This window comes from Calliopsis andreniformis, chromosome 12 (genome assembly GCF_051401765.1).
Source record: "Calliopsis andreniformis isolate RMS-2024a chromosome 12, iyCalAndr_principal, whole genome shotgun sequence".
In the NCBI taxonomy this organism is placed as follows: Eukaryota; Metazoa; Arthropoda; class Insecta; order Hymenoptera; family Andrenidae; genus Calliopsis; species Calliopsis andreniformis.
The window spans coordinates 13707010-13734641 of record NC_135073.1 but is presented as its reverse complement, the minus strand read 5'-3'; the positions used below and the strand labels follow the sequence as shown (position 1 = coordinate 13734641).

Genomic DNA, 27632 nt, shown 5'->3' with positions numbered 1-27632 from the left:
GAGGATTCACATTATCCTTATGTTGTTCACGTATGCAGCACATCTAAAGTCACATAATCTATGGTGTTGCAACACAGACGAAACGGAGGGCCACTTGGTTCTTTTCGTCCAATGCTTTGTCGAATGTGGGCACTCCGTTGGAATCCGTTTTAATCCGTAACGTAAACTAAGTTAGATATTGTAAAAATGACTGAAACTCTTCAACTAAGAGGCACGCTTCGGGGGCACAATGGATGGGTCACCCAAATCGCAACGAATCCGAAATATCCGGATATGATTTTGTCTTCTTCACGTGGTAAGTTTAGCGGCATATAGTCATTCACTTTTTACCAGTTCTTTTGTATATAATAGCTGTGTAAAGTATTAGAACATTAGCTACACATGTTTTAAGTTTAATATTAAAGTATTCTACTGATCTTTCAGTAGAATTTATATTAAAAACGATTTCAATCTGTACTACAGTTTTTACAGACTTAAGCATGTGTTTGTTTTGTTGTTTCTTAAAAAGAAAAGTTTGAATTCGAAATATATATTATTTTTTTCCATAGTATATAGTTTTATTGCATTTATATTTAAATATAAGCATAAGATTTTGTAAATTTTGTTTGCAGATAAAACTTTGATAGTATGGAAGTTGACACGTGATGAAGCTAATTATGGTATCCCTCAGAAACGTTTATATGGACACTCTCACTTTATCAGTGACGTAGTTTTATCTTCTGATGGTAACTATGCTTTGTCTGGCTCATGGGACAAAACACTGCGGCTCTGGGATTTGGCAGCAGGTCGTACCACAAGAAGATTTGAAGACCATACTAAGGTGTGACATTTTTCTTCAGATCTACGAGTCACCATTCCAACAAATGGAAGCTTTTTTTTTTAAATTTTTTTTTATTGAATGCCATGGGCAGAAGAGTAAGTGAATGAAGGAAATATACTGAAGCTTTTTTTTATATATTTTTTTTTGTCTATAATAAATAGAAGAGGTGGGCATAGCTCTTCAATATTGTAAGTATTGGAACAAACTTAGTATGTGTAATTGTTTCCTTTAGTCTGTGTGTATTAACTGAATTAAATGAATGTGCATTAACAGGATGTTTTAAGTGTTGCCTTCTCTGTGGACAATCGTCAAATTGTCTCTGGCTCTCGAGACAAAACAATCAAGCTGTGGAACACTTTGGCAGAGTGCAAATACACCATTCAAGATGATGGACACACAGACTGGGTCAGCTGTGTACGATTCTCCCCGAACCATTCAAATCCTATCATTGTTTCTGCAGGTTGGGACAAATTGGTCAAGGTATGTTATCATTTCACAATGGATATTAATATTTTTTTGTAGTTAATGCACAATGTGATGACACTTTTTTATTTAACACGATATATCCATGAGTGTTTGCGGATATGGGACTGATTGCAAAAATAATAGATCATTTCCAATGTTTTAATTAGCTACATAGTTAATAGCAAAATGATTTTTAAATCTTTAGGTATGGAACCTGACCAACTGCAGGCTAAAGATCAATCACAGCGGACACACTGGTTACCTTAACACTGTTACTGTGTCTCCTGATGGTTCACTTTGTGCCTCTGGTGGCAAGGTATGTATTCAAAGAGGATATTATACTGTTTAATATAATCAAATTTTTTAATATTAGTCGTCTAATTTTAAACTTTAATATTTATAGGACTGCAAAGCTATGCTGTGGGATTTGAATGATGGAAAACATCTGCACACCCTGGATCACAATGACATCATAACAGCTTTGTGCTTTAGTCCTAACCGTTATTGGCTCTGCGCTGCTTTTGGGCCATGGATCAAGATATGGGATCTCGAGACCAAAGAGATGGTTGAGGAATTGAAACCGGAAGTTGTGTCCGCCACAAGCAAAGCAGAACCACCACTTTGTCTATCGTTAGCGTGGTCTACCGATGGGCAAACATTATTTGCTGGATATTCTGACAACACCATTCGTGTTTGGCAAGTTTCTGTATCTAGCCGTTAAATGTTTTATACAAAATATTACGAATAAAAAATGGGAAAAGATACATTAAATGTAAACGCTCATTTACTTACACAAAACTTTTACATAATTACCTGAACAACAAACTAGACTCATTTCTTATCACTATTTTCTGTTTTCTTCACCTTTTCTTCAAACTTCTCGAATTCCTTTTTCGCTACTTTATCAGTTTCATCCTCTACTTGTATCACTCCAAGCACCTCGGGAATATAAAATTGCATCATGTTTTGCACTCCGTTTCTTAGAGTAACCACAGAGCTTGGGCAACTTGTACAGGAACCTTGCATTTTCAATTTCACTATACCTTCTTCAAAACCCTGTAATTAAACGAAGAAAACATTAGTTTAAAACTAATTATACTTATGAAAAATTGCACATAAATACATACCATGAATACAATATCACCTCCATCTTCCTGTACTGTAGGCCTTATTCGAGTATCCAACAGCTCTTTAATCATTTGTACTATCTCATCATCCTCTTCATTAATTTCTAGAAATAGATAACTATTAACTGTATTCATTTTCTAAGGACATATAAAATGTATTATTGTGGTAAGTCAAAGAATAAACTTTACGAGTGTCTGCTGCTGGCTGATCCTCATTCAACACAGGCAAACCAGATGAAAAGAAATCCATAATTACTGCGAATATTTCTGGTTTCAACAATTTCCATTCAACATCTTCATCCATCTTGGTCACTGTAATAAAATCAGGTCCAAAAAATACAGACTTAACGCCATCAATTCTGAATAACATTTTTGCAAGAGGAGAACAGTATGCCTCTGTAGCATTAGGAAAGTCCTTGGTTTGACCAGGTTCAAGCACCTTTACTCCAGGAAGGAACTTCAAACTGTTAGGGTTTGGAGTATCTTGCGTTTGAATGAACATTGTTCGCTTTTGTAGACCACTGACATTGAGCTGTTTTGTTGGAGAAAACAGACATGGTTTTGACGTATGGGTGTCGCAGCACACATGCAACTGAGCTGAGGAATTCCTTAAAATTCTATAAAAAAGGATGTCATGAATATATATTTTTTATTTTTATGCTAATATTTACTTTTTAATTTCGGTTTCTTAGGATAAAAATTCATTTTTTTTACTTACTTTGAGCATTGATGTACTGTCAACGATCTACGTGCGAGACGTCGACCAGCTTGTAAAGTATTAGTTAAAATTTTGTCCATCGTTTCTTCATTGATCTCTTCCTACTACCACAATTTGTTACTTTGACTTTGAGGTTATGTTATGTTTCTACGTTTCTTATTTATTTACATATAGAGTACTGCTCTATAGAACTTCACATTTTTATGCCAGTTACTATGTATAAATTTTTGTATATATGAATATATGACAAATTGTTTATTAACATAAGATACTTATAATGAAATAAAATAAACTTTTTTATGCTTAACTTCAATAAAATGAATCAATAAATTAGAAAGAGCAAGTTACCTGTATCTGCCTGTATTATTTATTTTAGTTTGAATAAAAATTATAAACAAATAAATAACAATTAACGTGCTATCAATAACAATAAGGTATATTTGCTGAAACAGAGACTATAAATTTGTAACAGATTTGATCAAGCTTGAATAAAATACAGTATTTTCAATTACATTACAATATAATTACGAAATTAATCAATTTCACGTCAATGTCAGGTATTTTAAGATTAGTTCGTTTATACGTTAAATAACAATCATTTAAATAGATTGCAGTACTTAACTATTGAGACAAATTCATTTTTGCATGCAATGTACTTTGGTTACAAGTTATGTTATTTATACAAAATTCTATCATTGTACTTTATGACAAAGCTATGTGACATTCTTGGGGAATTATAATTACAAGTGCACAAAATATTTAATGTACAACAGTGCAAGTAACGGCTGTAGGTATATACAAATAGATAAATGGGAAGCAGCAGACTGTGGACTGTCTTGTTTACCAGCTTGTGATACACATAAATCTTCGCAGTCCTCATTCTCACATATGTCGCAGAGAGTGGCTTTTCGTGCTTCATAAAATACTCTTGCTCTTCTTGCTAAAGATACAAAAAGAATAATCCATACAAAACAATTATGAAAATTATGTATACAGAATCATATTTAATGATTAAGTAACTTACATGAGTCATAATAATCATATATAGAAACAGGTACTGGCTTTTGTTTTGCTACTTTGTGCGTTCTGAATGCAGATATCGTTGGGCAATATTCATGTCTGTCCATCTGTAATATATCGTTTATTTTTCAATTTTCGATTTCTCAAAATAATATGCATCTTTTACGTACCTTGTCGAAGTACAACACTACTATTGTATCACCGTTTTTAGTTTCTACGCGCTTCACATTTTGTGATACTTCAAGACTGGGCAATGAATCTCTGTCCGCAGTGAAACCAGATGGTAAACTAACTTCCATCACAACCATGTTACTTTCATTTGTTTCTTTAGTTGGGACAAATCTATTTAAGAGACGACTATTATATCAAGTGTCTGATGCATTACACAGTTTTCAATGAATTGTACATACCCAGAGCAAACAGAAAGTTGCAAGTGATTAGCATTCGAATTTTTGTCTACTTGAGGATCTAAAGTGAAGAGTGGCCATGCACCAGTTACATTCAAATTGTATTGGTATGAAATTTGAATCACAGCAAACCCATTTCCAGTAGCTGTTACGTTAACCATGCGTGCTTTCCTTGGAAGCTAAATAAAATAACGAATTATGAATATAAATTAAAAAACTACAATGGCTAATAATTTGAGCGTACCACTTGTTTCTGAAGTATCATAGAATTATCAGGATTTATATTCATGTGAGTTTGTCCACCTCCTTCGTACATAAACGTTATTGAAACAGCGTTATTTCTCGTCGCTAATTTTTCACCCAGTTTTGCCAAAGCTTGAATTCCAATCACGGTGTCCTAAAAATTTAGGAAGAAATACTGTCGATACCATCTCTTATAATCTTCAGTAAAAATTTTGTATCTTTTTACACATCGCAGTAAAATTAAAAATGGCTAATTTTGTGACGAAAAATTGTCGATCTCACTACTATACGATTTTTTTTCACGAAATTACAGCAGTTCAAAGATCAACAATTTTTCGACCCAAAATTAGAGATCCTTTAATTTTGTTACAAAGTATAGTTTATGTTTCTACAATATTTACCTGCGTGGATGCGAAACCTCCTTCAGCGTTTCGCTGTTTCACAAGCCACTTCATTATAGGTATAGAATCGGTAACTAAATCTCGTCCAAGGTAAGTCAACAATGTATACGATGTCATTTCAACGTCAACAGGTCTAGGTAGTGATTGATACCACGGATTCTTGTCATCTTTTTCTATAGGCTTACTCCACCATTTAAGATCATCCTTCGCCATAGCTTTCGACTCTAACAAATTGAATGCTGTATCCTCAAATGGATGTTTCGCCAAATTTAAAGCGTACGTACATATACTCAAAGCATAAGTATCGTCCAATTCGTTCATGTTACGGACAATATAATCGATTCCTTTATTTATTGTATTCCTGTACTTTCCATTGGAATTCTACAATAATATTTTTATTAATACACTGGTATTTATTATCTTCGTAATGGCTAAGAAAGAAATTATTAGAACTTACTAAATTTTCAAGAAAAGCAATAACAGTGAAGGCTGTTAACGCGAGACCTTTTGCAGCTCCACCTTGCATATCACGGTGGCTAACTTTACCTACTTCTGGGAAGCTTCCATTTGGAGCCTGATTGTTTGCCAGCCATTTTAAAGCATCATCTATTATCCTGTCTTCGATTGGAATATATTCGGCTGCTTGTTTAAAAGCCTTGGCCACGAAAGCAGTAAGCCTAATTAGGTGACAAAATATACAATATAACAAGGAATATATTATTTCTGGTTTTGAGAAGATGAATATTAGGTAATATACCATGTACTGCCTTTGCTATCTGACATGCCAAATGCACTAAATGAGCCATCATCGTGTCTGTATGTTAATTCCCTTTGGTAACCGATTTCCATGTACCTTAAAGCTTTACCCTGGACTGCTTGGGTCAATTGATTTGTATTCTGCAAAGAAATTTTTGTATCTATATCTAGTGATCTTTATTATAAGTATTATGTATCTACTTACTTTGAGGTAATTCAGTATCATAATGTTTGGAACGAAATTCAACATATTCTGTTCTCCACAACCAGATGGCATTTTAATTAAATTCGCCAGATTTAGAATACTTGGGCCCAAAATATCACCTGAATGAAATGCAAATTGTTAATTGAAGTGTTTTTATTATAGGAAATTTAATAAAATGTGCGTTAATAATTGAAAGAACATTACCTACTGCAGAAATTTCAATATGCTCTGAGCCTGGCACAGCATTCTTAGGTATATCGATTGTAACGTTAGTTGATACACTCGATGTACTTCTAAGATCCAAGAATGATGCTTTATTTATATATTGCGTTTCTCCTTCAGCCTAAAAAGAGGAATTAAGCTTTATTTTCATTCAAGAGTAACCAACAAAAAAAGAAACAAAAGAAATTACCTTAACAAGCAATTTACGCTCCACGCTATCGCCAGCTAATACACTGTTTGCTGTTGCTTTGATTGTAATGTATCCCAACTCTCTTGGAATGATCATGAAAGATGTGCTAGTACCAGAATTAGCTTTCACCTCTATTTTCTTTTTACGATATAACTCTAATTCTAAAATATTTCAATGTAAGATTATTGTATTGTATATTGTTTCATAAAATTCGACAATTTGTGTTTCATTCTTACTTGGTACATCGTGAACCTCGTTGGACACTTCTGCAAAGTCAAACTGTCCTTCATTCGATAGTAAAACTTCAGCTGTGACAGCTTTATTCATATAATTGAATACCACAATTTGTATCGCGACAATTTCTCCTCGAATCACAGAGTACGGAAGATCCATAGAAAGGAAAAATGGTCTAAACACCTTTAACTGAAAAAGGATTCGATTTTCTTACCATTTTCTTTGTTGTATAAGTATATTATTTGTATAATTATTTTACGATTACCTTCCGTGGCTCTTGTATAAGTCCCAGTCCATGAACATCATTTACAGAAAACGCTGTTAGCACCCATGATGTGATAGAATCAGGTACATTTCTCTTCAGTTCATTTTTTCCGTCATACCTAGTTTCAATATATATATATTTAGTTTTTGGTCAAATTTCGTATTCAATTTAAAAGTAATATAATACAGTAAACAAACGAAATCACTTATCAGAAACAAAAATTCACCTTCCTAGAGACGGAACTTAGAAAGACAATCACCTTATAGTAAATAAAGCAATTTACTCTGTACAGTATGCAAAAATCAATAATAATAATGTAATATGATATAAAACATGTAATGCAAAGTGCATAGAGAGTAGAAACGATATGTTATACTTTACTGCATATACATGAATAGCCAGAACATCCCAGAGTTTTAATTTATATAGAAATATTCTTAACAAAATAAAGCCGCATTACATGAACGTTATTCATCAAAGTACACTGTCATCTGTAAGTTTCAGACACTTTTTATTTCACTGAAACATAACATCCAATGAACATTTTAATATCCATTATTTGTGATTTGTGTTTCCATAGCTAATTTTATTTTCTCATTCATCTAAATTTGTCAAGTGTCTGATGGTCTGTGGATCACATTGTACATGTATAAAGCACATATATAAAGCTTTATAAATAGAAAGTATATACGATAAATACCCTGAAGAGAAGTTTGTAAAAAGCCAGGTGTTTAAGATGTCATGCATTAGGAATACACGGGGCTTATTCCAGACAGGAGGTGGGATGCGAGAGAAGGCATAAGGACCTGCCAATGGTGGTCTTGTTGCTAATTTGTGCGTAACAGGTGGACCAAGGTCTGGTCGAAGTGTAGATGACCCATGAGGCGAGCCTGTTATTCTACCTTCCAGTATTCCCGGTTGTCCTGTAATCCAATTCTATATATTGTATTATATCAGCTCACTCGAAAGAATAACAAAATATAATGTAACGCTACTATGGCAATAAAATTCAACTTAAAGTCTGTTTAAAACGGATTAACAAGAGAAACTTTCATGATCTTTGTATATCACAGATAGTATCTTGAATAATAGTAATAATTTTTAAGTGTTGTTAGAACATGAAATTGCAGAAGGATAGAATACGTTATTAATCCATCACCTCAAAGCATAAGTCACCTGAACTATTACCACATGTAAATTTCCCTTCTAACAGATTACTATCGATAACGATGAAACATGTTAAGTGATTTCTGATGATAAGTATGTAAAATTAGAGTGATATTTATTTACAAAATGACAGATATTGCTTTAATGATAAATATAGTGTCATTCGCAGGTAAAAATTTCAATGGCATTACCCAGCATCAAGCATTTGCCAAAGCCAAGTTTCAGGGAAATTCTTGCGTACTTTCATCTTCTCTGATGATAATACAATTGAACTTAAACCATCAGCAGCGGCTCCAAGGGGCATCTCTATACCAGCTCTGTAGTATACTATAATTGAGGGACATTACTTTCATGCTACGTTATGAATAAAATCATAAACTAATATGTTACTTTATTAGAAAAGTATTTGAGATCATATATAATGGAAGTAGGTAAATTGATATTAGTAACCAATTTAACAATAAGCTATATAAAAATTTGCTTATTTACTTACGAATTGGGAAATTTTCATGAACATATCCATTCGTTATAATGATAGCGCCGCTATCCTGTTAAAGAAATATACGAATTAATATTTTTAACGAAACACGAGGAACAGATTAAAAGCAAGAGAAGGGTTTTATTTACACTAAAGACGTCACTTGCAGTCGCTGATCCAGGACTCCATAGATATCGATCGAAAACTGAATCTGCATATGGTGATCTCTGCGCCATGTCATACGACTTCAACTCTTTATATACTTGCTCCTTAAAATGGAGTGTGTTACGATCAGTTACAGTTCAAATAAAGTTGAATTTATTAAATGTATATGGAAATTTACATACATACGAAATATCGTTGCCAGATTTCAGTAAAATTGATCTTTGATCCACGCCTAGTAATCCAACAAACGAATTTGGTTTGGAAGTAATGACTAAGTTAACGTTTTCCCCTGGTGCGACTTCTTCAGGTGCTATTTTAATGTCAACCTTAAATAAGAAACATTAAGTATAAATTTATTAATTGTAATTCTTTCGTTATTACTTAACATTTGAAATTAACTTACGAAATTCTGAAGCACTCCTTCAAGTTCTACATCTAAAGCATCTGCTATAACTTCCCCGTCGTTTCCTACATAATATACGATTACATGCGCAGTGGGTGCCATAACGTATGTTGCCAAAAACCTTGATAAAAAAATATTAATTTCAAATATTGTAAAACTATTTTACGTTTGATAATTATTAAATATTTACTTAAAAGTTGCTGTGTGTTCATCTTGCACATAGATAGAGCCAGCATCCAGTATATCTCCACGTCCAAATACCTCGTAACTAATGTACTTCAGTGGAATTGTAGAATTCACTTCAATTTCAACGTCTTGATTGACCTACCAGAATAAAGTAAATTAATATCGATATTAATATGTTTGAAAATATTTTTCAAGGACCTCATACCATCGGTTTTTCAGTTTTTAGAATAGCCTGTACATATTCCTTGTTGCGAGACATTGCTTGATTTGTAGAAGGAAACCATTCATGAAGATTTAAGTATTGCGCCTAATTATAACAAATTTTATTAGTTAATTTTTCGTAGAAATGTCTGATTCTACTCTAAATATTAATAAATTACTTAAAACGATAGCTGACCTCAATGTTTAATGGAAATGAAGTATTATCATCGCTTTTTGGAGGATAGAAATCTAATTGTACCATTCCATTGTCGTCTAGTGTGCCAGTGATATTAGTATATGCAGACTGGTTGTAAGTATACCCATACATTACTGTTACAGGATTTTTCTTATCTCGTACTGGTGTCCCATCATGATATGTTAATTTTATCTAAGAAAATTTTCTCTTATAATACACTTTACTACACAAACTTAAATTTATACATTAGAAATCATTCTATACATACAAATGCTGTGTATTTTAGACCAGGTTTATAATAATCTGATGATTTTATTAATTCCATTGTGTATTTATGTTTGTGCAGTGTTAATTGCATAGAAGTGTTCTGTCTTCTACCAGTTAATGATTCTTCCACTGCAACATCTATCATCACTGGCCTTTCATATTCATCATTTAATCTGTACAAGATATAAGATAATAATAAATATTTCCTTTCTCGAAGGTATATAAAAACATATTTAAAAATACATACTTCAGTTCAGAGTGAATATCAAAATCAACAGTCACTTTTCCATCAATAGGTATCACCTTCCGCACAGGTTGTTGATAAATCGGCTGAATGATGCCAGAGAAAATATCAGGATAAGCTGTAATGGTAGCCTCCCCTTTCACAGGTTTGCCATAAGTGTACCTAAATGATTTGCACTTTGAAATGAATAATTTTGGTCAAATATTAATTAAGTAAAATTAATATTAGCGACATAATTGTGGAGAAGAAAGCTATTAGTAATTTGAAATATATTTATAGAAAAACATCAAACGAGTAATGTAAATTCATGTAAATGTTAGAAATTACTTACTTAGCATGGACTGTTGCAGTGATTTTCGAGTCTTTAAATGTAAAATGTTTAGGTGCATCAATGGTCACTTCGAAATTAGGGAGAACATACTCAGCAACTTCAAATTCTTTCTCAAAAGTTTGATCAGCAATATTAGCAATAATTTTCCAAGTGCCTAAAACTGGTGACTCAGACAATTCAATTTCCCCATTAAAGATTCCACGTGTTACAGGTGGACGAATCCATTGTTTAATTCTATTTCCCTTGCCATCCTACAAAGAATTTGTATTCATTGCATAAAATATAATTTTTCTAATTAATATTTATTTACCAATACTTACTGTAACGTGAATATCTACTAATCTAGCAAGTGTAGGTCGAAGTCTAGAATTCAGTAGAATACATCTAAACATAACTTTATTCCCTGGTTTGTAAATTGCTCTGTCTGTCTGAATAAGGACAGAGTAACTTTTATGAATATATTCAACTGGTCTTGTACTTGAGAACTCTATCCCTGACAGGCCACGTGCTACTAGCTCATACTTGCCAGGTATAATATCTCCAATCTAAAATTTAAAAATAATAGATCAGTAAAAACTAGAAATGAACTTCATTATGAAGAAAAAGCTGACTTTAAACAGATTTACCTCAAGCCTTATAATTCTTGTAGAGTATGGCTGTACTCTTGCAATTTGGGACACATTAAACAAATCCCCATTATCAAGTAATCCTCTTAATTCAATGTACACTGATGATGTTGTTGATACACCAGTAACACTCACTGCTACATGATATTCTGAATCAGGTCGAACCACTTTTGGAGCAATTATGCTGTAATACCTTTTGAAGACAGTATAACATTAAGTTGTAGAACAAATATTTATTTACTGAAATAAATAAATGAAATATGTGTATACTTACGACTCTGCATTCAAGTACTTAGCGATGCAGAGTAGAAAAAATATATGGAACCACTGCCAATTCATTTTTGCAGCTTCTGAAAAATTTACATTGATTCAACTAATTTATGAACAATATTTATTCTATAATAATTTTTAGTATAATTAAATTGAACATAGAAGAAAACATCTGTGATGTAAGCATAGTTAATGATTGTAACACAATCAGTTGACAATGTTATTCAATCTTTTTTATCTTGTTTTTCTATCAAGTTTTTATATAATAGACTTATTGTTAGGATTACTATTGTAGATATGAATGAGGAAAAACTGAATTTCAGTAGAATGAAAATATATCTTTACTTTTTGATTAGTCGAAAATATTTTTTAATAATTAAAAAATGTATCTTTATATACTACATAATTTACGTATTTTTCAACACAATGTAATATCCATTTATTTATTAATTTTTGTGTAGCATATGTTTGTATTTTATAAGTGTGTTGGGATTTTATCAATTATCATAATTGTGCAGCTTCTTCATTTTTTCCTCTATAATTCTCAGAACCGCTTCTTCATATGAATTATTACAACACTATGTAATTATAGCAACAATAGGAAAACTTCCACATGTTTGCTCACGCTTGAATCATTGATTATATTTGCAAAATTATCGTATGCATTTTAGAATTGAATTTAAGCGAAATGCATTTATGACGTTTGACTCATCGATCTAATTTAAACCGTGTGTGTAATTAGACGATATGTAAAATAGTATGAGAAATCGAGGAACAAAATTTTGCAAAAAATAAACTTTCAAATGAAAACAATTAAAAATTGATCGAAGATCATAATACATGCGCGAAATTCGATCAAATCGATCCATAAAATATCGATTTTTCTGTTAACACATTTAAGGACACGAATACTTTTATTTCAAAAATAAGAAAAATAAAATAGTACTTTTCTCTATAAGACAATTTTATATATATACGTATATATATCTTTTTTCAACATCCGTCGGCGAACGGATTCTGCTCGTTAATTAGAAAGTAGAACGACAGAAATTTACATCCTGTGAGTCCCCGAAACCCAATTCGCCAGCAACATTTACTTCGACTTTTCTAAAAAAGAAGAAAAAAGATGAACGAAACGAGATCGAAAAATTTCTAAACCCTCCACTGATTTTCCGCTAAAAAATTATTTGCTACACGTTATTCACTTCTCTGCGTGCCTTATGAGGAGACAGCTATCGCCAAAATCGCGTCATCCCGCGAAATAGTCATGAACACTGACTCACCTCGTCAAAAGACTTGTTTCGTTGGTGTTTATGATGATGTTGCATGCGATCTGATTTATTTCTTCCAAGCCACCGACAAAGATTTATGTACGAAGACAAGAAAATCGCAACGCTTACGATACGATAGTTAAACGAACACTGAAGGAGACACTACCAATCATGGACCCCAAAAACCGAACAGTGCAGGTTTTCCCTTCCTCCTGCCTGTCTCTCGCCTCTGCTGTCACGCTTTTACCGTTATGGAAGTACCAACAAGTCAGTGGAGTACCATTGTCGCGAGTTTCACGTATGAATTTTACTTTGATTAGAAATAAATTCCAACACAGAAGATTGCAACGAAGGCGTCCTATGTCAATGGCCACACATGTTGCTGTTTAATTAAAAATTTTTAATTGAAGCGTTCTTGTGGAAGGTAGCATAAGTGCTAAAATCGAAAAATGTTATTTTTTGTTAAAGAAATGTTCTATTACAAAATCTTCCAATTTTTACCCATTTGCTACTTTACACAAAAATGCTTCAGTTATTGTTATAGCATCATTGTATTAATAGAAAGACTTTAATAATACTGTTGTTATTATTTACCATTAATTCTTACGAATTTTTTTTGTGGAACTATATGAGCATTATTTGTTTGCCAGTTGGATTAACACTGAAATTGGGAAATGGGATATCTTGTTTTATACTAAAACAGCCTCGTTGACAAAAAAACGAAATATCTTATCACTGGAAATATATGCAATACGTAAACGATAACTGCGTTTTTATATGAATCTTATCAAGTTCTTATCCCTAACATGTATTATAGCTTCAACGAAACTTCATCAAGTTTCGTCTTTCGTTCACGAAGAAATCTAAAAATATAAATATTTATGAAAAAGATTAATTGCTTTATTGTAAAACCTAAAATATGATCGGAGTACTAAAATGTCCTGAAGGTAAGTATATTTTAATAGAAAAAAAATACCCGACGACGAAGTTGTGAGCTGCTGTTGTCTACATCCGATGGACCAAAAAATGACATTCGCCGGATTTCAGGGTCAATTGCAGCGCAACAATACTTGACATAGTTTAATGTATGTCACGATTAGTAATGCACCTGTAAAGGAGGCTGATCAGGCGTTACATGTACATTTATGTATCTAAATGGTATCAGGGGAAAGGATGTTTAATGAATTTTCACATCCTGTTGTGAGAATGGAATTAAATCATCGAATAATAGTTATTACTACTTTAAATATAAATATTACTGTTATTAAGTAAATGTTACTGTTTTTTTTAGCGTTAATATCTTTTAATATGTTATCTCTACATATTTGAATATGACATAATGACGAGTATTTGAAGTGATTTCAATGCCTGTCTGTGTAGGCAAGTGATTTCAATGCCTGTCTGACTACCTGAAACACAAAAGTGTAGAAAATTGTAGGAAAGAGTACCATAATAATTTTATGGAACTAATAACTTTTTTATTATTTATAGTTCACTGTAAACTATTTGGAGATTAAAATTTTATAAAATAGATATTTTTACTTGGTAAACAGTCACCGATATTATTGCGCCATCTGTACATAAAAACGGTGATTTTAGGAATCGCTACGATCAAGATACCGAAGTCGGTAAAGTCAAGAAAATGTTTGTCCGAGCTCATTTTTGAGTGTTTTAAATTGAAAAGACACGTTCTCATCTTATAAAATTATTGACAAATATTCTTAACTTTTATTCCAATATTTTCGTAAATTTGTTAGAACTTAACTTATTACATTTTCTTATATTCTTCTGCACAGCAGAAATATGTTGGTTTTCTTCCAATACGAGTATTGTACAGTTTTAAAAATCTACATGAATTATTCAATTGCATACTTCTCAAAACAAGATTTGCTTATCATTTGTTTGATCTCTTTATGCGTTTGTTTTAATGTATTTGCATCGGCTAAAAATCGCTGCCAAAGTATGTCTTTTTCTCGTTCGAAACCCGTATCAATTTTCTGTAAGAAAAAATTCAAATCATTCTATGAAAAATATTGATTAAAATATATGCAGGTGTGTTTTTTACTTTACCATTCGCTCTTTCATTTGATTTCTTATTTTCATTAAATCCGTTTGTATCTTTTGCAGATTATTAGATGTTTCATTATAACAGGTTTCAATTTTGTAAGGAATTGGCTTAAAAGTATACGTCGGTCCTTTCTGAATTTCACTCGTATATTGTTGATTTACTTCGCTTTGTCTAAATAATAATAATAATTTAATCTTTATGAATATTCTACCGTTAATAAATAAAGTAATACTTACAATGTTTCTAACTTATGAATTTTTGAATTTAAAGATGTTTCCATTATTAATTTCTTTTTCCTTCTATTTTCATCTATTAATTCATTATATTTATCCAATGCAACAGGCAACTGACAGCTATTATGTTCGTTATGGAATATCATAGAAATTAAAAGTTTATCAAACGAATTATACACTTTTGACGAAGAGACGATTGCAGAGTATTCAGTTTGCTGCTGCTGCATACTTTCCTATTTAAAGATAATTGAATTAAAAGTCATGCTTAAAACAATAATACTTAGTTATATTTGCTACTAACACATCTCGTAGACGAGAGTAAATATTCTGTTGTTAAATAGTGTTGAACATCGGCCACAAATTCTGAGACATCTTTAAGACGTTGAAATTGCATCTGCATTAGCATACTTAATAAATTAGCAGGTACATGTCCATCCTCGCGCGCAAGAAATCGCAAATTCTTAAGCTTTACCAACTCAGTTTTTCTTTGTTCAAGCTTTTTGTGAGCATCTTGTTTCTGAACTTTCATTATTTCCAATTCTGCAAACTGCTGTACTACTTCTGTTAGTTGGCATTCTTGTAGCAAGCAGACATTTTCTTCTAACAAATCTTTCCTTTTAGATAATGCTAAGATTTCTCTTCTATACACACAAAAGTAATATTTATGTAACATAAGCATACTGATAGAAACAAATTGTAATATTTGAGTACTTACCTTATTTCAGACTGTCTTGGTACTTTTAAATTTTCTGAGTTGTATATATCTTGTGCACTGTCTAGCATTGCAGCAAATGAATCTTCTTGTACTTTAGCTAGAATTGCTTCCATCTTTGCATTGTTTAAGCTACAAGAAAAGTATTACATTTCTATCTTTCAGAGGATGAACACACATTTTACTTAATAATCATTATAATTACTTTGTTTTACACAGCATTAATTCTTGCAGTTTTTCATTATCTATGCTACTTTCTTTGCCATTGTTTATTAATGAAACATAGTCTGAATCAGTCTTCTGTTCTTCTGTACAACAATTTTCATTTCCAAGTTGTCTTCTTATGTGAATGTCTAAATAATGATGGTACAATTCAATTTTCTTAATAGCTAGATCCAATGGCATTTGAGTCCATAGAAGTGGGGTTCCTTTCTGTAAATAATAGTCATATTATCCATTCCATTCTAAAAAACATCAATCAAATTTACTCACATTTTCAGCAGCATCTGTGTAAATATTTAATAGACATTTAACTTTTTCAAAGAATTCTCTATTATCTTCATCGAATTGTTTCAGAATTTTAGAACAATCTTTATATGCTTTATCTGCTTTAATATATTCCATGTTTAAAGATTCTTCTTCCTCTTCCATATCCTCATCCAATTTAACTTCCAATTTCCTACAATGTTTTATTCATGTTAACAATAACAAATATACCTAATCAAGACTATCTACAAGAATTTTATTACTTTAAATTTTTAATCCCATTTTGCAATGTACGAATATAATTTGTGTTTTCCTTATACATATTGTTCATCATCTCGTACTCTGCGAATAAGTCATCTTTATCTTTAGCATTGAAAGAAATAATATTCAATAAATGTGGGTCATTTTTGGTGGCTTCTTCCAAAGCGGAATCTAATTCTGGACCTTCTATCCATTCCTTTGTTTCTTGTAGTCTGTTTTTACTGAAATATTATATCACAATTTAGTTACAAAGAACAGTATGATTAGAAACTTTTTGTCAATACTTTCTGAGACTAAAGACAAGAATCTAAAGTATTATATGAGTACTTGAATGTTTTAATCTCATTCAGTACTTACATTTCAATTTCTTCATTTGACAGAACATTATCATAGTTCACGTTGTCGCAGAACCATTTTAAAAACGGTTGTACCGAGGGTTCGTTACAGATTTTGTCTAATATTTCTGGTGTGACGCCATTCGAAAATTCTGAATCCAAATTTCGAATTTTATCGTGCAGAATTTTACCGGTGATTTTCATATTTTCAGAAGAATCATTTATATAAACGAGCAAGCGTGACGTTTGTCGTTGAATACAGTTCAAATCAGATTTTACACTTGCGCAATTGGCTTTAATATAGGAAATTCGTTGCTAGTTCTTTTTAGTTTAATATCACACATGTTCGTAGCTTCAGTAACACCCTAGATTAAAGTGTCATTTTAAGGGAAATTAATTTGAGAAGGTTGGCAACGAAAATGCTGCTCCACGTGAGTGGACCACACTTGTCGCGGGTATTGTGTCCATGAGCAAATTTGCCCAGCAATTTTATAAATAGTATGTTTGAATTACGTGTGAAATAGTATTTGCAAATAATATCAAAATGTTAATCGAACCGAAATTGACAAACACATCGAAGAATTTCGGTAAACCATCCGAGAAACAAAACCCTGTAGGTGTTATTTTAAATTTGCGTTAGCTGCTTTTTTAAAATACTTCGTTTAATAAACGTTCAATCACTATATGTACTGTTTTAGTTGCTCCAAAGTCTGGGTTCTCCTCATATAGATTCCTTTAATTATATGCTAGAAGATGGTCTCTCCATAGCTGTACGAGATAATCCACTTGTTTACATTCATCTTCCTAATGAAGACAAGGTGGCTTTATGGGTTGATGATGTGTCTATTCATCAGCCCGCTGTGCCTTCTGGTACCATTGGAGTGAAGAATCATAAAATTTATCCTACAGAATGCAGGCAGAGAGGCTGTACCTATAAAGGAAAGATAACAGTTAAATTGGGTTGGTCTATCAATGGCAAACTGCAAGAGGCTCTTGAGAGGGACTTAGGAGAAATTCCAATTATGATTAAGGTATGGAATATTTATGAGAATTCCTATTTTCATTAACACAATTAGACAAGTGCATATTGTGTATTGAAATTTTCCATATTAATTAATTTTTATTTAATTCTATAGTCTAATCGATGTCATTTAAGTAAAATGAGTCCAAAAGAGTTGGTTGCTCATGGAGAGCATGAACAAGAATGGGGTGGATACTTTGTGGTTAAAGGGCTAGAAAGAATTATCAGAATGCTACTAATGACAAGAAGAAATTACCCCATTGCTATCAGGAGATCAGGGTGGAAAGCCCGTGGTGTACAATTCAGTGATCTTGGTTTGCTTCTGAGAAGTGTACGCGATGACAACACTGCAAATGTACGTTTTTTATGACAAAAACATTTCTGCCTCTTATAAATTAAATTATATTACAATTAAACTACCTATTTTACAGAGTAATACCTTACATTATGTAACTGATGGTTCTGCAAAGTTGATGTTCTCATATAGGAAGGTTTTATATTATGTTCCATTGATTTTGATGTTAAAATGTTTGGTTGATGTCTCAGACATTTTTATTTATAATGCACTGACTGCTGGTTGTGAAGATGATCTTTACTATAAGGGTTGCATTCTAAATATGTTGAGAGAAATACACGAACAAGACTTACACAATCACGAACAATGCAAAGCTTACATAGGAAGGATGTTCAGAATAAAGTTTTTCGAATTACCTCAAGATGCTACTGACACAGACGTTTGTAATTTTATCATCAAGTTAGTGCAACAAATATCTGTGTACATGTATGTCTACAAATTAGTTTATATATTAAATATATATTATTTTCAGGCATTGTATAGCCATTCATCTTGATGACCCAATGGACAAATTCTATTTACTTGTCTTCATGACAAAAAAGCTATTTGCTCTTGCAAATAACAGATGTGCCGTAGAAGGTGCTGATGCAGTAATGATGCAGGAATGTCTCCTCGGCGGTCATTTGTATTTGCAAGTATTAAAAGAAAAGCTGCACGCTTGGCTAACTGGTCTGAAAATGGGCATTTTGAAACGTGCCAGGAGTGCTGGTAACAGATACACTTTAAACGTGCGTAAGTATTTAAAAAGGTAATTTACAGGTTTCAGTGTACTTGTTATGAATAATCCTGTTCTTTTAATAACAGAGGAAATGCTGAACGTAATGAAACATGGGAATTCGCTTGAATCACAGATGGAAAATTTCTTATCAACTGGAAATTTAAAGTCACCAACTGGTTTAGGGTTGATGCAAAGTACAGGTCTCACGATCGTTGCTGAAAATATTAACAGAATGCGTTACATGAGTCATTTTCGTGCCATACATAGAGGTTCCTTCTTCCAAGAGATGAGGACCACTGAAGCTAGACAGTTACTGCCAGATGCATGGGGTAATATTTCAGTTTTCTCACAGATGTACCATTTATACTTTTAGTTACAAAGAATTAGAAACGCGAAGCTTTACTTCAACCATTATTAATTATTGTAGGCTTCATTTGTCCTGTACATACACCTGATGGTGCTCCATGTGGTCTTCTCAATCATTTAACAATGAATTGTACTATCACGAAGCATGCAGATCCGAAATTGAAAGAAAACATTCCTGTCACATTAATGGATCTTGGAATGATTCCATTATCTATTGCTGATAATTGGAAAAATTCATATGTCGTAATGTTAGACGGAAAATTAATTGGATTAATAGAGGATAGTATTATTGCCAGAGTCACTGATAAATTAAGGTTGCTTAAAATAAAAGGACAAGAAGTAAGTAAACGATTCATATCAGTATAGTTTTTTAAATAATAGCTTGAAAATAGTGTAGAAATTAATTAAAATCTCGTAACTTGTTTTTAGATTCCACAAACGTTGGAAATAGCACTAGTGCCAAAGAAAAAAGTACCAGCTCAATACCCAGGATTATATTTATTCACAAGTCCAGCTCGAATGATGAGACCAGTAATGAATTTAGCTGCTAAGAAGATTGAGTATATTGGGACATTTGAACAAGTTTACCTAGATATCTGTGTCACACCCGAGGAAGCTTACGAAGGAGTAATATAAATTACCTCTTTTATCTCCCAAGATGTTCTCAAGTTTCTGATTTAATTCATTATTATTACAGCTAACATCGCATCAAGAACTATCAAAAACAGCTTTTCTGAGTAATTTAGCGAGTCTCATTCCTATGCCAGATTGTAATCAGAGTCCACGAAATATGTATCAATGCCAAGTAAGATTTCCTACAAGTGTTAGTGTTAATAAAAAATCTTGCAGGTGTTAAATTTTATATTTTTTCTAGATGGGTAAACAAACAATGGGTACTCCTTGTCACACATGGCAATTGCAATCTGAAACTAAATTATACAGACTTCAAACACCCACAACCCCGTTATTTCGACCTGTACATCATGATAAGATCAACCTTGACGATTTTGCAATGGGCACTAATGCGATAGTTGCTGTTATTTCATACACGGTAAAAGAACTATGAAACAGAATTCCTAATATTAACGAAATGCTTATCTATAATACATGTATCTCTAGGGATACGATATGGAAGACGCAATGATTATAAACAAAGCAGCATATGACAGAGGCTTTGCACATGGCATGATTTACAAATCTGAGTTCGTGGATTTGAAAGATCAAAGAAGTTATTTCGCAAGAAATCCCGATAAGTCTGAGCTGGCAGAAAAATTGGACACAGATGGCCTTCCTATACCAGGTACCATCATTACCGAAGGTGATCCCTACTATTGGTAAGTTACACGTAGGTCATTCGCTGATATATGTAGTTCTAATTTTACTCCCTATCTTTTTTAACAGCTATTATGATGCAGATCAATCAACATACATAATCGGTAAATATCACGGAAAAGAAGACGCACACGTGGACAACGTGAAGCTTTGTGGAACACTGCAGAGTCATATTCCACGTAGAGCTTGCATAACTTTTCGTATTTCAGTCAGTAAAATTTGATTTGAACAAATGATAATTCAACGTGAGATTATGTTAATGTAATGATTACCAAAAATTTCAGCGTAATCCAAGCGTTGGAGACAAATTCGCTTCAAGAGCAGGTCAGAAAGGTATCTGTTCCCAAAAGTGGCCTTCAGAAGATCTCCCATTCACAGAAACTGGTCTCATTCCTGACATCGTGTTCAATCCTCACGGTTTCCCAAGTCGTATGACAATAGGTAAGATAAACATTTTCAATGGTTTTCTCCACATATGCAGACACTCTTCAATTATAATTTTTGTATGTCGATAGCTATGATGATCGAAGTGATGGCTGGAAAGTCAGCAGCTATACATGGATTGGTGCACGATGCAACATCCTTCAGGTTCAATGAGAATGAGACAGCGGTGGAATACTTCGGGAAATTATTGGAAAGTGGTGGTTACAATTATTATGGTACTGAAAGAATGTATTCTGGAATAGATGGAAGAGAAATGACTGCTGACATTTTCTTTGGGGTCGTACATTACCAGCGGCTGCGACACATGGTCTCCGATAAGTGGCAAGTAAGGAGTACAGGCCCGATCGATGTTCTAACGAGGCAACCCATAAAGGGTAGACGAAGAGGAGGTGGTGTTCGATTTGGAGAAATGGAGCGAGATTCGTTAATATCTCACGGTTGTTCGTTTCTGCTTCAAGATCGTCTTTTCCACTGTTCAGATAAGACTACGGTAAGTTTCAATTTCTTAAAAAATTTCTTTCAATTCTTGCACTATTAACCCTTACTCTATAAACAGAGATTATTCTTATCTCGACATTTTTCTAATAATTTCAATTTGGAATGTTTAAAGATATTACATGAATTTTTTCGAAGACTTTTACTCGTTTAAAAACCTATCAGATATAAATGGCCCTTGTTTAAAGAGTAAGGATTAATAAGGTGTATTCATCTTTCTACAGACTTTGGTTTGTCAAAAATGTGGGACACTGTTGGGCCCAGTAATGGAAACAGCCTTAAACACACCAAATTTCAATGAAAAAGCAAGATGCCGCCTATGTGGTGATGATGAATCAGTGAGAGAAGTTGACATACCATATATATTTCGATATCTGGTGACACAATTGACATCTTGTAACATTAACGTGAAACTATCGTTTACGGAGAAATGAAAAAGCAAGAATAATTGTATATACCTTTGTACCATCTTCTGGCAATAATAATACTTTATTTCTTTCCTTAACATTCCATTAAACATCTTATTTATAAATGTCAGTAATATTACTGTCAATGTATTCATCTTATTATCGGAACAATTATGTACATTTTTCTTAACCTTTGCACATCGAAGATAATTTCGAGTTGGATGAACTAGTTCGAATATATCTTTTGTATCTCTTTAGTTTACAGCTACACTGAATACAAAGGAATGCTTGTAATTTAACTATAGCTTCAGAGGAGTACTTTTTATCCGATTCTCAACGCAACAGAGCGTTAAAATAAAGATGTACGGATTTAAAACGAAACTTACGATTAAGAAGTTTATCATACTTGTCTAAGCTTTTGCTGGCACCTGTGAACCAGGTTTGCTTCCTGGTGCACCTGATGTTCCGGTTTGTTCTTTCTCCAATTGTTTTCCTAAATATTCCCTATAAATGAAATAAGTATAACGTTATACTAACACCTCTACTTTAAGATATATTTTTTCTAAAACAAATCTTATTCGAACTATGTACCAATTGTGCACCATAAGCTTTTGAACCGCAAGAAGAGCTTCGTATCTCACATTCGGATCCTCGTGTCCCAAAAGTTGCATTACTCGTTGCTTACCCCCAAGTTGTTCGATAACGCTAGAACGATTTTAAAAGTTCAGTAGCTGGCAATTGTCATAAGCGATCCTCGAATGGAAATAAGTTTTTGAACATACTGTTTACCACGTGGATAATGCCTCACGTATTCTCCCACATCGAAACTGGCCACGCTGAGAACCAATGGATCCTTACTGGTTTCTAATAAATGAACTAAAATACGAAGCAGCTCGTAATTCTTTTCGTTGAGTCGACTGGCGTTTTCTCGCCAAAATTTGCCAGATTTGTGAACTGGCGACCACTCTAAACGTCCAGATTTCACTTCAGTCGAATATTCATCGAAAGAGCTTAAATCTTGAACGGATGCTTGCAATTTGTCATTCAAGAATTCAATATCATCGGTGATATCTTCGTCATCGAATTTACGCTGTCCCAATATTGAAAGTTGTTTTAATACTTTACATTGCACCATGGCGATACAATGTTCTTTGGCAACTTGTCCATCTTCTACTTTCTCGATAAGGTTCTATGAAGTTAGGAAAGATAAGTAGAGGCACCGAAACGAAGGTATTAATACACTGCTTAACAAAATTGTGACATAGGAAAATTTTGGGGAAAAATTGGTCAACTTTGATTGACGATAACTCCGCGAAAAATTGTCATAAGATCATGATCTTTTTTTTAAATTAAAGCCTGAGGTCTTTACTGTAAGACACTATGTATTAATTTTGAGATTGATGCACCTTTTACTGCTATAATCCTTTAAATCTGAGGGCATGTTTGTCCTACTAAAAATTGCAAACTTTGACGAGATGCAAGGACTTGCAAAAATTTTTTTAGGGGATATCGTTTACAGTGGCATAAAATGCGAACCTTCCCCTTTAATTTAAAAAAAAGATCAAGTCGCTATGATTTTTTTTCACAAAGTTACAGCATTCTAAAATAATCCTTCCATTTTTACATTTTCTTAGGAATGTGCTAGGTTTTCAAAATGCAAGGGTTATTTTAAAGGGCTGTAACTTTGCGAAAAAAAATCATAGCGACTTGATCTTTTTTTTAAATTAAAGGGGAAGGTTCGTATTTTATGTCACTGTGAACGATATCCCCTAAAAAAATTTTTGCAAGTCCCTGCATCTCGTCAAAGTTTGCAATTTTCAATAGGACAAACATGCCCTCAGATTTAAAGGATTATAGCAGTAGGAGGTGCATCAATTTCAAAATCAATACATAGTAACTTACAGTAAAGACCTTAGACTTTAAATTAAAAAAAAAGATTATGATTTTATGACAATTTTTCGCTGAGTTATCGTCAGTCGAAGTTGACCAATTTTTGCCCACTACTTTTCTATACTAATACTATTTTTGTAGTATTTTATTTATGCAACTCACCCTAAATACGGCCAAAATAATACGCGTCACTTTTTCTTTGACAGAATCGCTTAGAATATCTGCCAAAATAGGTATAACATTGAATCTGAAATATGAAGATTTGATATGACTTTCAAAATCGCTAGTTTCTTATAAATTAGCTTTTACGATATGTTTAATACATACTTGTTCATTTTCTCGGCGAGTAATGGATTGAATGTAAGCACCCATAAGCAAAATATAAGCTGATATTGTACTTGGAAGTTCACTCTGCCTGTCAAAACGCTTAGCAAAGTGGAAATTCCATCGACGGAGACAAACGCAAAACGATACTCGTCAATACGAAGCATCATTTGCAAACAACGTGCAACAGACTGAATGTAGTCGTTATTCTGATAAAAAACAATAAAAAATACATGATATTTTCAAAGTCTAATTAAATAAGGTAATAAGTTAAAAGTTAAAATTATGTGTGTGCACAAAATAGAGAGATAAGAAGAGGATTGTTCATAAAATGTAAAATTATCTTTTTTCCCAGTAAAAAAAATCTGATATGCAGTTGAACACTATTTTGTAAAAAATGATTACTTACATATTTTGTTCCCTCGTATTTGCATTTGAATTCATGATATTTGAAATGAAAATTATATGTATAGTATATTTATGACTCATATTTAAGAATGAATCGAAGTAACTTAGCTGGGTAATATTCTAGTGTTAATAATTAGTTACTATCAGACCAACCGGTTCAAGTTGCTCATGTAGCTCGTTTCCTTCCTTGTTCATAGCGTTGTTTTGTTCTACTTCCACATGCATGTGTAAGTCCTGAAGTGCCTCAAACTAAAATCCCATGCAACTTATTTATGTGTTCACTTTGGCAACATTTTCTATTTACCTTGCAGAAAGCAACATGTATCTGCTGGACGGTAAGTTGCAGTAATACCTACATTTCTACTCTATGGTTAGTTGCATGTACTATTTAACAATTTATTTGCATGTTTATTTATGTAAATTTACAAGGACACGAATATAATGCAGACTAAAAAACTGTAAATATAACTGTGCATAAGAATGTGTTATTTTATCAATGGAAAGTTTTGAAATTGAGTTTTTAGTTACATTATGTCAGGTTTATGTTATAATTGAGTAAAATTTATTATAGTAAGAACCATCACCCATATTGTGCACACACATAACTATATTAAAAATAGAAGCTAAGCCACAAGTAAGAAGCAGAGAATATTGCGCTAGTATATAATTTATGAGTCTTCTGTATAGTCTTTCTTCAATTTAAACTATGAATTAACAAACGTTTTTATACTTACACTAAGCTTCAACTGATCTTTGAGCCATGTTAAGTAGAATTGAAGATCTGTCTTTTCCATTAGATCATGACTCCAACAAGCAAGTTTAGCAATTATTCTAGAAGTCATATTCATTATGAATCCATCTTGTCTGTTCAATAAATTCAGAAAAGGTCCCCAAACTGATTCACGTTTGCGATTTGAATGTTCTCGGAAGATTTCTACGCGGCTACGATCTTCCTAATATTTAAAATACGTAGATTATGAATACATATTGCTTCAGCAAATAACTAAAATAAATTATACAGTGTTCTACATTAGATAAACATGTATACCTGAAGCATATCGTCGATCATTGTAAGAATATATTGAATGGTTTGGTCTTTTGAAACATGACCTAATAAATTAAGAAATGTCTTCGCAGCTTGATGTGGATTTTCTTTAAGTTTTGCATCCCGGACACTGGCATCACTGGTATCAAAAGCAACTATGAAATCATAGTCCTCTTTTGATATCATTTGAGACCTACAAAACACAGCATATTAATATATACATATGATTTATTATTCTGTTTAAAGTCACAGTAAATATCTTTACATATTCCTAGTAGTCAAAATTATTAACTAATATAATGTTATAACACTAAAATCACCATTGAACTTAAAGATCTTACTGTGAATATGATAGCCAATTGATCCGTTGGTTTCTAATGTCAGCAGCTTGCTGTTGGAGAATGCTCGTAGCTGCCAGCATATCTGAAACATTTCAATCGTTATTATCACTCAATATAATACAAATATACTAATATAAATGAAATATACTAATATAAAATGAAACATTCACTAAATTACAACAAACAGTATATATACACATGACTTTTATGCATTTTAGTTTATTGTAAAAAGTATTTAAATTCCAATGCAAGATTCTAGTAGTCATACTAGTATATAGTTATATTAAAATTCATCGAATTTTCACACTACAAATAATACACTATTTTCACAATAAATAAATGAAAAAACGGATAAAATTAAAGCAGTATATAATGTCTTTATAAAATATATAAACAGATCACAATATTGGGAGGGGCAATGTCAAATTAGCAAATAATAGTATCGCAAAGTGTTTACCAATTTTCTCGTCCGGCAAAGCCGGTATCATCTCTATATTCGCGCGATCAACCATTTTCGCTGTCGTTCCCTAAAAACCCTTTTATTCACGTGAGTTACTCGCTGGCAGATTAAAGTATCCCTTCACAACTCGCACCTCCCTCAGCTGTTGGATCACAAGACCAATGTATGACCAACTGCCTTCAAAAACACGTGAACAAAGTCCCTAAAAATCACATGTCAATATTAGGTCGAAATATCCCTATATAAAAAAAACATCAGGCTTAAAAATAACTATCGTTTAAATCACAATCGTGCCCTAATTTTTGAGGTCTAACTTGCTTTTAATAACGTTTGAGTAAAACCGATTTTCAAGAACATGTGCAAGTGCAATTGTTTGAACTGTAAATTAAAGAACTATTTGTGTAATTTAAGCAGCAGTTGGAACGAATTCCGTGGCGTTATAATTGTGAGTTTTTAAATTAATTTCAAATAAAAAATGAACTCGTAGGAAGTAGAAATCGAGAATGGGAAGTTTTATAAAAATTTATTTATTTCGTAATAATCATATATATATATGTATATATATATATGTATAAAACTACGTTCTAGTTGCGTTTAAATAGCGATCTTTTTATGTACGAAATTTTAGAATTATCTTCTCACGATTACGCTTGTGCAACTATCTACCGATTAACTTTCGGTAATCGGTTATATCTTTAACAGTAATGATCTTACAATTAACTTGCGTTAAAAGATACATTCATCTGTCACGTAACATTTCCAGTCTAGTTTCTAGTTTTCAATATTTCGTGTTGTTATCGTTTGAATATTGTCTCGACAGATTAAAAAAACATGTCTTAAATTGTACATTTTTAGTGTTACAATTTCATACGTTATAACTGGAAGACGATGAACGTTATTTCTACCGAAAATTTTATTTTTTTAATAAAATTGATGCTTCATACTTTCTTGTTTAAATCGACACCACGAATGTATAGATTCAATCTTTTTTAAACTAGTTCATTCGACTGATTTTCTTATTCACCTTAACGCTCATCACAATAAAATATTCTG

The 27632-nt window shown here is 32.5% G+C and overlaps 6 protein-coding genes across 8 annotated transcripts; 2 read left to right on the top strand and 4 right to left on the bottom strand.

Annotated features, from left to right (window-relative positions):
* The first annotated feature begins 95 nt into the window (after window positions 1-95).
* On the top strand, window positions 96-2056 carry Rack1 (Receptor of activated protein kinase C 1). The gene is made up of 5 exons (XM_076388740.1): window positions 96-295; window positions 612-820; window positions 1094-1300; window positions 1491-1601; window positions 1689-2056. Exons 1-5 carry the CDS (start codon window positions 187-189, stop codon window positions 2004-2006), a joined length of 954 nt encoding a protein of 317 aa, XP_076244855.1. The 5' UTR covers window positions 96-186; the 3' UTR covers window positions 2007-2056.
* On the bottom strand, window positions 2052-3288 carry LOC143185602 (NFU1 iron-sulfur cluster scaffold homolog, mitochondrial). The gene is made up of 4 exons (XM_076388743.1): window positions 3131-3288; window positions 2602-3029; window positions 2413-2516; window positions 2052-2341 (listed from the first exon to the last, which is right to left on the bottom strand). The coding sequence occupies exons 1-4, from the start codon at window positions 3208-3210 to the stop codon at window positions 2117-2119; spliced, it is 837 nt and encodes a 278-aa protein (XP_076244858.1). The 5' UTR covers window positions 3211-3288; the 3' UTR covers window positions 2052-2116.
* A 230-nt stretch (window positions 3289-3518) lies between these two features.
* Window positions 3519-12981, bottom strand: LOC143185773 (thioester-containing protein 1 allele R1). Of its 2 annotated transcripts, none has more exons than XM_076389018.1 (28): window positions 12891-12981; window positions 11612-11687; window positions 11338-11530; window positions 11032-11256; window positions 10712-10962; window positions 10384-10542; window positions 10138-10309; window positions 9870-10061; window positions 9678-9779; window positions 9477-9610; window positions 9287-9407; window positions 9066-9209; window positions 8868-8987; window positions 8734-8788; window positions 7774-7996; window positions 7074-7191; window positions 6811-6997; window positions 6575-6735; window positions 6367-6505; window positions 6163-6281; window positions 5959-6098; window positions 5659-5878; window positions 5202-5582; window positions 4802-4954; window positions 4561-4736; window positions 4321-4492; window positions 4155-4257; window positions 3519-4070 (listed from the first exon to the last, which is right to left on the bottom strand). In XM_076389018.1, the coding sequence occupies exons 2-28, from the start codon at window positions 11674-11676 to the stop codon at window positions 3871-3873; spliced, it is 4425 nt and encodes a 1474-aa protein (XP_076245133.1). In that variant the 5' UTR covers window positions 11677-11687; window positions 12891-12981; the 3' UTR covers window positions 3519-3870. The 2 variants fall into 2 exon arrangements, with proteins under 2 accessions (XP_076245133.1, XP_076245134.1); XM_076389019.1 differs by lacking the exon at window positions 7774-7996 and adding an exon at window positions 8432-8567 and having other exon boundaries at window positions 12891-12978.
* A 1411-nt stretch (window positions 12982-14392) lies between these two features.
* Window positions 14393-17177, bottom strand: LOC143185770 (uncharacterized). The gene is made up of 9 exons (XM_076389012.1): window positions 16996-17177; window positions 16641-16859; window positions 16384-16570; window positions 16097-16323; window positions 15895-16023; window positions 15481-15820; window positions 15183-15412; window positions 14949-15117; window positions 14393-14875 (listed from the first exon to the last, which is right to left on the bottom strand). The coding sequence occupies exons 1-9, from the start codon at window positions 17175-17177 to the stop codon at window positions 14735-14737; spliced, it is 1824 nt and encodes a 607-aa protein (XP_076245127.1). The 3' UTR covers window positions 14393-14734.
* Window positions 17178-17449: 272 nt separating this feature from the next.
* Window positions 17450-22209, top strand: Rpi135 (RNA polymerase I subunit Rpl135). 2 transcript variants are annotated; one of them, XM_076389417.1, is made up of 15 exons: window positions 17450-17586; window positions 17672-18004; window positions 18110-18349; window positions 18426-18748; window positions 18822-19081; window positions 19154-19396; window positions 19495-19772; window positions 19863-20060; window positions 20131-20238; window positions 20308-20484; window positions 20553-20767; window positions 20835-20973; window positions 21050-21206; window positions 21281-21699; window positions 21929-22209. In XM_076389417.1, exons 1-15 carry the CDS (start codon window positions 17518-17520, stop codon window positions 22136-22138), a joined length of 3369 nt encoding a protein of 1122 aa, XP_076245532.1. In that variant the 5' UTR covers window positions 17450-17517; the 3' UTR covers window positions 22139-22209. The 2 variants fall into 2 exon arrangements, with proteins under 2 accessions (XP_076245532.1, XP_076245533.1); XM_076389418.1 differs by lacking the exon at window positions 21929-22209 and having other exon boundaries at window positions 21281-21424; window positions 21502-21672.
* On the bottom strand, window positions 22160-26729 carry Vhasfd (V-type proton ATPase subunit VhaSFD). Its single transcript, XM_076389424.1, has 9 exons — window positions 26577-26729; window positions 26120-26201; window positions 25782-25971; window positions 25468-25686; window positions 24329-24534; window positions 24164-24248; window positions 22894-23300; window positions 22703-22816; window positions 22160-22615 (listed from the first exon to the last, which is right to left on the bottom strand). Exons 1-9 carry the CDS (start codon window positions 26629-26631, stop codon window positions 22522-22524), a joined length of 1452 nt encoding a protein of 483 aa, XP_076245539.1. The 5' UTR covers window positions 26632-26729; the 3' UTR covers window positions 22160-22521.
* Between the last annotated feature and the right edge of the window lie 903 nt (window positions 26730-27632).